This window comes from Acinonyx jubatus, chromosome C1 (assembly GCF_027475565.1).
Source record: "Acinonyx jubatus isolate Ajub_Pintada_27869175 chromosome C1, VMU_Ajub_asm_v1.0, whole genome shotgun sequence".
NCBI lineage: Eukaryota > Metazoa > Chordata > Mammalia > Carnivora > Felidae > Acinonyx > Acinonyx jubatus.
In genome coordinates this window covers 43799231-43810503 of record NC_069381.1, presented here as the reverse complement: position 1 = coordinate 43810503, position 11273 = coordinate 43799231, and the positions used below count along the sequence as shown (strand labels likewise).

General features: G+C 45.1%; 1 protein-coding gene across 3 annotated transcripts in view; it reads right to left on the bottom strand.

Annotated features, from left to right (window-relative positions):
- Positions 1-2269: 2269 nt before the first annotated feature.
- Positions 2270-11273, bottom strand: part of LEXM (lymphocyte expansion molecule) — a 29819-nt gene continuing 20815 nt past the window's right edge. The window contains exon 11 of one of the 3 annotated variants that reach the window (XM_027059097.2): positions 2270-4383. In XM_027059097.2, coding sequence (XP_026914898.1) covers positions 4311-4383 — 73 coding nt within the window. In that variant the 3' untranslated portion in view covers positions 2270-4310. Of the gene's footprint in view, positions 4384-7632; positions 8459-11273 lie in introns of those variants that run through there. The other 2 variants (XM_053214108.1, XM_053214107.1) reach the window with 2 other exon arrangements.

Below are 11273 nucleotides of genomic sequence, written 5' to 3'. Positions count from 1 at the left end.
TGATCGTGCTGACGTATTAGATGACCAGCTACCTGGTCGCAACAGGCCTGCCTATGTGAGACGCCCACTCATTGTTACGTTATCTGTGGTCCAGGTTGCAAGGTTGTGCCAGAGACATAGGTCTGGTGACATGGCCTATGAAAGGCAGCTTTTGCCCTGCTCAGGGTTGCTCACAACCTGGCAGGACCTCATATTGGACTGGAAGAAACTGCTAGCCTCCCAAGCAACCAGGGGGATGCTGGACGCTGATACGACTTTTATAAGGTTTAGGTGCCAGAGTACTCACCCCAGTCTTTCGTGGACGACTGCAAGAGACTGAACTAGGCAAACCTCTTCCCTGATGTGGAACTCTTTTCTCCAAAGCCTTTAGTCCAACGTATAACAAACAGAGCTTGTACTTTGGTTCAAACAGGGCAGGGCTAAGAGCCCAGCCCTCATGGAGCCCTCCAGCCTTCCTTCCCCAGTGGTCCCCGGAGGCCTCAGCAGAACCCAGTCAACAAACCTCAGCGTTCCTGGTCTCTTACGGCCCCGCCCAGGCAAAAAGTCAAAGGTCACAGGAGCCGGATTTCAGCTCAACATCCATAGGACTCTTTACAAGCATGCCTGCCCGCGCTGGAAGGGACTGTCTTGGAGGTGTGTAAGAAGCTAGGCAGAGACTTATTGTTGTGAAAGAAAGCAGTAATCTCAAACTGAGATGCCCAAACCCGCGGTGTGGGAAGGTGACACAATGTGATGCCAGAAAAAATATTTCTGTGTGTTCTGGTCTGGGTCAGAAGCACATCTTGAGGCAAGGATTTCAGTGTAAGTAGTTTATTTGGGAGGTGAAGAAAACACCAGTTGGTGGAAGAGGTGCCAGCCAATAAAATGTGCATTGCCAACAGGTTACCACTGCGGGCAGCTGGAGATGAATTGTGCTGGGAAAACTCTGACAGCCAGAATAAAAACCTACACCTCAGAGTTAGATCCCACAAGGGGTGAGGGAGCTGGGTGCTTATATTCCAATTCCATCGGTCAAATCTGAGGGCAGCTCCCGGGGGGGGGGGGGGGGGTGTTAATTCCTGTGGCATTTCCCCTTCCATGGAAGGAAGCTTTCCATGGTGGCCAGAGAACCCTTCACTCCATTATGGCTGGATGTCCCTTCTTAGCATACGTGACTTTAGGGACACATAGAAGCTCCTTGGTATTTCAAGGGAAAAGTACTTCAAAGAACTGCCTGATTTAAAGTTGTTACATAGGTTTCTCTTACAAAAAGGCAAGCGTTCCAAAATCGCTGACCTACTCTATGCTGACGGTGACTGTCAGCAATATCACAGCCAACAAATATACTTGAAAAAAAAGAGTACTTATTCTATAAGGCCAATTCATCTTTTTTTAAAAAGTGTAATCGCGGGGCGCCTGGGTGGCTCAGTCGGTTGAGCGTCCGACTTCGGCTCAGGTCATGATCTCTCAGTCTGTGAGTTCGAGCCCCGCGTCGGGCTCTGTGCTGATGGCTCAGAGCCTGGAGCCTGCTTCGGATTCTGTGTCTCCCTCTCTCTCTGACCCTCCCCCGCTCATGCTCTGTCTCTCTCTCTCTGTCAAAAATAAATAAAACATTAAAAAAAATTTTTTTAAATAAATAAAAAGTGTAATTGCATATATTTTTAACTTTTTATTTTGAATTCATTTTACTTATGGAAAAGTTGCAATGATAGTTCAGAGTTCCCACGTCCCCCTCACCCAGCTTCCCCTAACATTAACATCTACATAACCACAGAATTATCAAAACCAAGAAATTGACTTAAAGTGTACAATTTGGTTAGGCTTGATATTTGGATATAGCACAGTTGTTTATTCATTCATCTCTTGATGGACATTTAGGCTCCTTCCAGTTTGGGGCGCCCACAGATAAAGTGGCCAGGAGCATCACAGTCTCTGTATGGACTTTTGGTCTCATTTCTCTTGGGTAAATACGCAGGACTAGATTATATGGTAGGTGTATGGTTAGCTTTTGCCAAATTGTTTTCCAAAGGCGTTGTATGACTTTGCATTTTCCACCAGCAGTGTATGAGAGTTCCAGTTGTCCCACATCCTCACCAACACTGGGTATGGTCAGTCTTTTTTAATTTTATCTTTTTTAATACGTGGGTAATAGTATCTCATTGTGGCTTTAATTTGCATTTCCTTAATGACATATATATATATATATATATATATATATATATATTCCGAATATAAGTCCTTTATCAGATCTATGATTTGCAAATGTTTTCTCCCAGCCTATGGCTTGTCTTTCCATTATCTTAATAGTGTCTTTGAAAAAAACAAAATTTTTTTAATTTTAATTAAGTCCAATTTCACAATTTAACAATTTATTCATACCATACCAAAGTATCCTCTATAGAATAACAGTTAAATTTGCATCTAAGAAATTTCTGCCTAACCCAAAGTCCAGAGATTTTCTTCCTATGCTTTCTTCGAGAAGTTTCATTAGTCAAGGTTTCACATTTAGGGTTTTGATTTGTTTTGAGTTAATTTTTGTATATGATTTGAGTCATTGATCACAGTTTATTTTTTGCATATTGATATTCAACAGTTTCCAGCACCACCTGTTGAGATCATTCTTTTTCCACTGAGTTGTCTTTGCACCTTTGTTGAAAGTCAGTTGTCCATTGGTGTGTGGGGCTGTTTCTACATTCTCTGTTCTGTTCCTTTCATCTGTCTATCTTGACACCAATTTCACACTATGGAATAAGGTAATGTTATTCCCCCAGATTTGTTCCTCTTTTTCCAAGTTGTTTTGGCTATTTTACGTCTTTTGTATTTCCATATGTTTTAGGATCAGTTTGTCAATTTAAAAACAATTACCGAGATTTTGACTGATATTGCATTGAATCTACAGATCAACTTGGGAGGAACTGATATCTTAGCAATATTGAGTCTTTTGATCCATGAACATGGTATAGCTCTCCTTTATTTAAGTCTTCTTTAATTTCTCTTGGCAGTATTTTATAGTTTTCAGTGTAAACATATGTATGTTTTTTGTCAAATTTATACCTAAATATTTCATAGTTTTGAGACTATTATAAATGGCATTTTAGCTTTTCAATTGTTGGTAACAACTAATATATAGAAATATTTGCTTTTGGGGCACCTGGGTGGCTCAGTCGGTTGAGCATCTTGCTTCAGCTCAGGTCATGATCTCACAGTTTGTGGGTTCGAGCCCTGCGTCGGGCTCTGTGCTGACAGCTTAGAGCCTGGAGCCTGCTTCAAATTCTGTGTCTCCCTCTCTCTCTCTGCTCCTCCCCCTCTTCATGCTCTGTCTCTCTCTCTCCTTCAAAAATAAATAAAAACATTTAAAAAAATTTAAAAGAGAAATATTTGGTTTTGATATGTTGATTTTATTTCCTGAAAACTTGCAAAGCTGACTTATTAGATCTCGTCCACATGTATTTTGGCTCATCAAAATACTCATAGTATTTTTTTTTCACATAGGCAACATGTCTGTGCATAAAGACAGTTTTACTTCTTCTAAACCAGTCATTTTGACTTAAATGAGAAAGTAACTGCTTTTTATAATATACTCACACTCTGAAGAGTGGAGTTTTGTGGCTGAGGCAGTGGTGTCCCAGCCTCCTTTTTTTCTAGGGACAACACGCTCCTGCCATCCTACACAATCTCTCACTGACACAAAACAGTGAGGGAAGAAGATGACATTGTGAACAGCCCCACAGATCCATCTATAGGCTAGACTGGTGTGCTCACAAGGCTGAACTCTAAGGGTGAAATCGATTGTTCCCAATGGCTGCACCTTGCCTGGAGGCCAGCAGCCTCCTCATACGTAGCATTAGGCCCTGCTGAGCTTCCAGAAGCATCCTGGGATGGAGATGGAGAGCACCAGAAGGGGGCCTAGAGCTGTCTTATGACATATACTACACTTTTCCACCTCTTTTTGGATTTTAATAATCAGGGAGTCAAGCAATTTGACTTTAGAAGAGGTTCCAAGAGTGTCAACCACATTCCCCCCCATTAGTCCATCTGCTGTCTGGCTCCCATGTTCATGTCACTGGCTAGTTTGAATTCTCAGCATAACTGATCTTTCATAGCAAAAAGTATCTGGCCCCAGCTGTCCCAGCAGACCATGTGACCTCCAGGTAGATGTCTCCAGCAAAAGCATTCCCATTATATCCTTCCCCTCCAGGCATTCCCATGTGTCCTTTCTCCAAGACCCGCCCCCCCCAACCCAGATTCCCACTCCTATCCTCCCATCCCCAAATTTGTCTTCAGGCTTTTGGGGCCCTCTGGTCATCACAGGATGTCCTTCATATGCAGCTTTAAGGAGTAGGATCTGAATTGTAATCCACTGTTGGAGGGCACTTCCCTTTAGTAAAAGGTGTGATCCTTTCCCTTTAAAAAGACAGAAAGAGAAAATGAAACTTGTCCCTTGGAAGGAAGTGAGCCCCCATCCTTGGGAGGGGCACCCATGGGGGATGAAAAGGTACCTGTCGCTTGTGCTTCCCAAGGGATCCTATGTTGGGTAGGAGAACAAAATTGATGACTTCTAGTAACAAAACAACCTGGTTTTAAGAACCAATTTGGCCCATCAAAGCCCTCAGGTTGGTCTGTAAGAACTCCAAATATGAAATCCTAGCATTTGAAAGGTCATCTAACCCACCCCTGAGAGGGAGAGGGAGAGGGAGACTGAGGGCCAGAGGGAGGAGAGAACTTTCTTGAGGTTACACTGGTGGCCAGAGTCAGGGCCAGAATTCCAGCCCAGAGCCCCTGACTTCAGTCCAGTGACCCTTGCATTTTTCTGATTCTTTCCTCTGAAGGGAACCCCTGAAGACTCTAGTTCATGGAACTCTAGTTCCACTCCCAGAGCCATTTGGAAGATGACATTTCAATACGAACACTTTGTGTCTCAAACAGCATCTATCAGCCCTTATGTTACACACACTTATGTGTTTATTCTCTTTCATACCAACATGTAACCTTAACAAGGGTGGGGCTTTCATTTTTCTTTTTTATTTATTTATTTTCAGAAAAAGAGAGAGAGCACGCAAGCAGGGGAGGGGCACAGAGAGAGAGGGAGAATCCCAAGCAGGCTCTATGCTGTCAGCACAGAGCCCGATGCAGGGCTCAATCTCACAAACCATGAGATCGTGACCTGAGCCAAAATCAAGAGTCAGATGCTTAACTAACTGAGCCACGCAGGCGCTCCAGGGCTTTGATTTCTTTGCGGATACTTCCCCTGTGCTTAGACTGTTACCTGGTGCTCGATAGGTGCTCCACAAATATCTGTCAAAGGAAGAAAGGTGGGAGGGAGGGCTCACCAGGGTAAAAGAGGTCTTTACTTTCATCTGGTGGGTCTTCACTCCTCCCCATCCCACGGCCTCTGGCCTGGCTCAGAGCCTCAGCTCTTTCCTGACCATTAAGACGGCCTTCTTGTCTCTACCTGCTTCCCACTGCCCCACCCCACGATGCCACAGAACACATCTTTAAAACACAAGGGCTGCTTGGGCTCACGCTCTCGCTCTCTCTCTCAAAAATAAATAACCATTAAAAATTTTATTTTAAACACAAGACCTACTTCCCATTAAAACCCTTCTGAGTGTCTGGGAGAAAATATTTGCAAACCACACATCTGAAAACAGATGGGTGCTTAGAATATATAAAGAACTCTCGAAACTTAATAGAAGAAAGCAGGCCACCCATTTTTTTTTTTAATGTGCCAAAGAAGAGATACGGAGGAGGCAAAGCCAAGCCCCACCCCCAGATTACACCTTCCAAGTGGCCCTTTCCAAAGACCTCCTCCGAGGAAAGCTTACTGGTGACCTGAATTATAGGTATTTGTCTGCAAAAAGGCCAAATTCCTATATGAAGAGGCTGCAATCCTGTTGTAGCTGTTTATCTTGCTTCATCACCTGCCAGAGCCTCTCCTGGGCCCTGCCCTCCAATCACTCAGCCACCTCCAAACAGGTCAGGCTTATTCACCCCTCTGCACCCAAGCTGGCAGCCTGGGATGCCCTCTGTCTCTGCACCACCTTCCCAGGCAGACTGGCTCCTCCCTCTGCACACCACGCTCCCACAGCGTCTGGCTGAGCCCTCTGTCATGTACCTGATTCCAGATCAATCCCTCCCTCCCTGCCCCGTTTGCCTTTCTGAGCAAAAACCACTGGCCCCTAGCAAACACGTAATTGGCTCATCAATCACTATGACTTCCCCGCCTCCTGCCCTCCTCCTAGGTCGATCTTTTTTTGTGCTAGGGTGACCACCCCTCCAGCCTGTACTGTGGGTTTCACCACCTCACAACTGAATCACCGGCTTCTACCTGGCCCATCAGCCCCGAGATATGCTCAAGCCTCTATCCCTACCCACCCCTGCCAAAAATAAAGGAAGATAGAGGAAAAGAAGGAAGAAAGGAAAAGTAAAAATATGGCCTCCTCTCCTCTCTGCCTTCCTTTGGAGCTGAAGGCCTTATCTTGCTCTGGTGCCATAGGGTCTCTATGGCAGTCACCAGCCTTCCGTGTCGCACAGTAAACGTGTAGTTTGGCCTCCTGAGTCCCCTCTTCCAGGCCAAACTCCTAAATCTCCCACCAAAGCGGCATATACAAAGGCCCAGGAGGTCAAAGAAAACTGATCGGGGGAGGGTAGGTGGAGTGAGAACAGGGAGACCAGCCACAGTGAAGATTTCCTCTGCCTTAGCCTTCCCGGTCTCGAAGAGCCAGGTCCTGGCCTCATCCTCCAGGAGACCATGGGGGAAAGAGTGAGGAAAGCATTCTGGATGGAGAGACAGAAGTCCTGGGTCCCACTTGCCCTGATTCTCCTTCCCTGCTGCCCTGTGACCGTAGAAAGGGGTGAGTGCCTTCCGCACGAAGCTGGGAGCCATTCTGGGGCAGAACTGCTGTCTGGCTCTCTTCTGCAATGTTCCAGCAGTCGGGATGTGCCTGGCATGGGGCAGCTGCTCAGTGAACCTTTGAAGACTGTGCGCACGCGTGCTCTTGACGGGCAGCGACTTTTCAGGAAACTGCTCTCTCTCCGAATTCCAGTTGTCTCAACTGGAAAACACTGAGACTAATATCTACCTTTTAAAGTCATGGTATACAGGGGCGCCTGGGTGGCTCAGTCGGTTGAGCGTCCGACTTCGGCTCAGGTCATGATCTCGCGGTCCGTGAGTTCGAGCCCCGCGTCAGGCTCTGTGCTGACCGCGCAGAGCCTGGAGCCTGTTTCGGATTCTGTGTCTCCCTCTCTCTCTGACCCTCCCCCATTCATGCTCTGTCTCTCTCTGTCTCAAAAATAAATAAACATTAAAAAAAAAATTAAAAAAATAATAAAGTCATGGTATACAATAAATGCCCACACAATCACTTTGTACCTTATAAATATGCTTCGAGAATATAAGAATTAATCGTCACCATTATTGCAAAGAATGGATATTTTATTATTTCCATTTTAGATGTCTGGATAAGGAATATGATTTTCGTTTAAAATGCTAAAATGGGAGGGCGCCTGGGTGGCTCAGTTGGTTAAGCCTCTGACTTCAGCTCGAGTCATGATCTCACGGTTCGTGAGTTCAAGCCCCACATCGGGCTGTGGGGCTGGAGGGCTCGAAGCCTGGAGTCAACTACATGCCCCTCCCCCACTCATGCTGTGTGTGTGTGTGTGTGTGTGTGTGTGTCTTAAAAAAATGAATAAACATTAAAAAAGCTCTTAATTAAAAATAAATAAAAATAAGAAAAATAAAATGTTAAAAAGGTAATATGCAGGTTGAAGCGTTCAGGAGGAAGTGTCTCAAGGTCTCCCATTTACCTGAAATGTATGACGTTATAAGATGATTAACAGATCAAAAGAAGGATGGATCGGTACCAAGAGATGTCATAAAGCAAGAGTAAAACATTAATGACATCATCTAAGTGGTGGGTATATGGGTGTACACGGTAAAAATCCTTTCAACGTTTTCGTACGTTTGAAATTTTTCCTAATAAACAAGTGTCAGGCAAAAAAGCTTAGAAGGAAAAATCAACTTCTGCCAAACCAAACTGGCAGTTTCCCACGTGTTCCGTTCACGGAGTCATCCAGACGTGATTCTTCCACCAGGGAATGCACGGACTCATCCCTGAACGCGTACTCATCGAGCTCCCTCTATGCATGCCAGTGAGACACTAGAGGTCCAGAAAGAGACGCTCTCTGGAAAAATCAGGAAAGGCTTCGCGTTTATGTAGAGCCGTGGAGGATAAATAGGAGTTTTCCAGACAGGAACTGGCGGGGGGAGGTCCCAAGAGCAGGTCACAGTGTGGCCAAGGCCTGGAGAGTGGTACAAAGTGTGGCCTGACTAGGGCACAGAGTGCTCGTGTCCACACAGCCAGAGGGTGGGTCAGATGACACGAGAGCTGGCTGCTGGGCTCCTGGTTGGCTCAGTCGGTACAGTGGGTGACTCTTGACCTCAGGGTGGTGAGTTGAAGCCCCACGTTGGATGTGGAGCCTAAGAAAGAAAGAAAGCAAGCAAGCAAGCAAGCAAGCAAGCGGGGGAGGAAGGAACATTAAAATCAGACAGATGTTAAAAAAAAAAAAAAGAAGACATGGTTGTAAGAGCCAGAAAGGTGGCTAGATGCAAAATAATGTTCCACTGTTTGGCCAAGCATCCTTACGAAACACCTACTGCCTACATAGCTCTAAAGAATGAAAACCAAAAGGCTACCTTTCCCACAAAGGAGCTAAATCCCAGGCTGCCTGGCTGGAAGCCCAGAACCCCGTGGTTTGGTGGGAGAAAGCAGGTGAGGCTAGGGAGTGAGGGTGAAACAGATTAGCTGTCACTAAGCATCCTAAAAAGAGACTTCACAACTCTCCCACACTTGCCCTTCCTGGCCTGGCTGGCACATGCTTTGAGGACCTATTGTGTTTGCCTCCAAAACCTGACGCCTCCAGGCCTCACCTACTCCTGTATAAGACGGGGAAGGCGGCACTGACATTGATCCTTTGCCTTCTATGGCAGGCACAGTCTGTGGACTTTGTGGGCGTTTCCACCCACGGGCACACAGGATTATGACCAGCCGCAGACGGGGATTAACAAGAGGGCATCAGCACTGAGTGGTGGGGAGCCAGCAAGAGCGCCCCCATCCACCCAGTTTCCATTCGTCTTCGTTAATTCTTGACTCCTGCTTTATTTTTATGTTTTCATTTTTTTTTTAACTTCAAGGGTCAAATGATTGCTTCTTTTGGTTTCGATCTTTCTTGGTTAATATTAAAATCAAAGGTAGAAATTTTACTCCAACTGGTGTTTTTAAAATTTTTGTTTATTTTGAGAGAGAGTGAGAGTGAGCCAGGGAGGGGTAGAGGGAGAGAGAGAGAGAGAGGGAGAGAAAGAATCCCAAGCAGGTTCTGCACTGTCAGCACGGAGCCTGATGCATGGCTTGAACCTACGAACCGTGAGATCATGACCTGAGCTGAAATCAAGAGTCCGATGCTTAACCGACTGAGCCACCCAAGCGCCCCACTCCAACTGGTGTTTTGACAACATTACACAGATTTCGATATAGAGTTTGTTGTGAATCATTTCTAAAGAGCGTATAATTTCCAACATGACCTTCTCTTAGACCCAAGAGCTATTTAGAAGAGTGTTTCCTAATTCCAAGTACTTGGTTTTGGAGACTATCCTTTTACTGTTAATGTTTTGTCTTATTGAGCTATGTTTAGAAACAGTGACCCCAAATTTTCTATGTAGGATGTTTTAAATTTAGACAGTTTTTAATGAGGCTTTCCTAGAGAATCAACTTTTTTTTTAAGTTTACTTATTTATTTTGAGAGAGGGTGCATGCAAGCAGGGGAGAAGCAGAGCGAGAGACGGAGAGAGAGAGAGGGAGAATCCCAAGCAGGGTGCAGAGTCCGAACTGTGAGATCATGACCTGAGCTGAAATCAAGAGTCAGATGGTTAACTGACTGAGCCACCCAAGCGCCCCAAGGATCAACTTTTATAAATCTTCCATGAGTAACTCAAAACAACGTGGAGTAAAATACACCTATTCAAACCCTCCAAATAATTATTTATATAGACTTACTGTCAGATTCTCAAACAAGTCTATTCATGATTGTGGGAGCTCGTCACTGTCATTTGGGGTGTAAAGGTTCAAAGTTATTATCACTTCTTTATGGATTTTATTGTTTATCGTGATTACTCACCTTTGTCCCATTTCACATGTCTGCCTTGAATTCTACTTTGCTTCGTATTGGTATTGCCACTTTTGTTGGTGGTGGTGGCCGTGGTGGTTACATTTATCTGGCATATCATAGGCAGATATATTCCTACATATTATGTCTTCCCCTTTCTAGACCTCTCCATGCTAATCCATTTTTCATTTGATTGGAGTATCCCCCCCAGTAATATTTTAAACTTTTTTTCCCAACGTTTATTTATTTTTGGGACAGAGAGAGACAGAGCATGAACGGGGGAGGGGCAGAGAGAGAGGGAGACACAGAATCGGAAACAGGCTCCAGGCTCTGAGCCATCAGCCCAGAGCCTGACGCGGGGCTGGAACTCACGGACCGCGAGATCGTGACCTGGCTGAAGTCGGACGTTTAACCCACTGCGCCACCCAGGCGCCCCGCCCCCCAGTAATATTTTAAGAAAAGATACATTTGGTATACATCCTGAATCCTTAGGCGTCTCTATTTGCCTTGCACATGAATGACCGTTTGGCTAGACAGAGAATTCTACAAACACTGTTTTCTAGCCACGTTTCAGAAGAGAAGCCCCCAACATGTCTGATTGTCCTTTATTTAAGTTGTAGGTTATTGGTCTCTTCCGAGATGAAACTTAACAAGATTTTTATTTTTACCTTTGAAACTCAGAAATTTCACCACGCTTTAAGTGAACGGAACGCCTACATTAATTTTTCTCCCTTCTGAAATCCCACGAAAACAAGAGTTAAGGAATAAAAATTGAAAAGCACATTACTCGCGGGAACCAAAAGAAGAGGCAGCAGTAAAGAAACAAATATTTTGGAAGTTAAAACGCAGATGGAAGAATGGCAACTAACTTGGCAGACCCAAGAGAGCTAAAACGTAAGCCAGTAGGAGATAAATTCAGGAATTCTCTCACTCCAGAGACTGAAGAATTAGCAGCACCCGGTCCTTCTGGAATAGGAATGAAGGTGGGGCCAGAAACAAGGCTACTGATTGAGAGTCTGCGTAGGGTGCTTCCCTCCCCACTCTCTGCAGCCAGATGAGTGTCCTTCATGGATGAAGATCGGGGAATTTATTCTCTGGAGACAGAGGGGGTTTCTATACAAGATGACACCAGG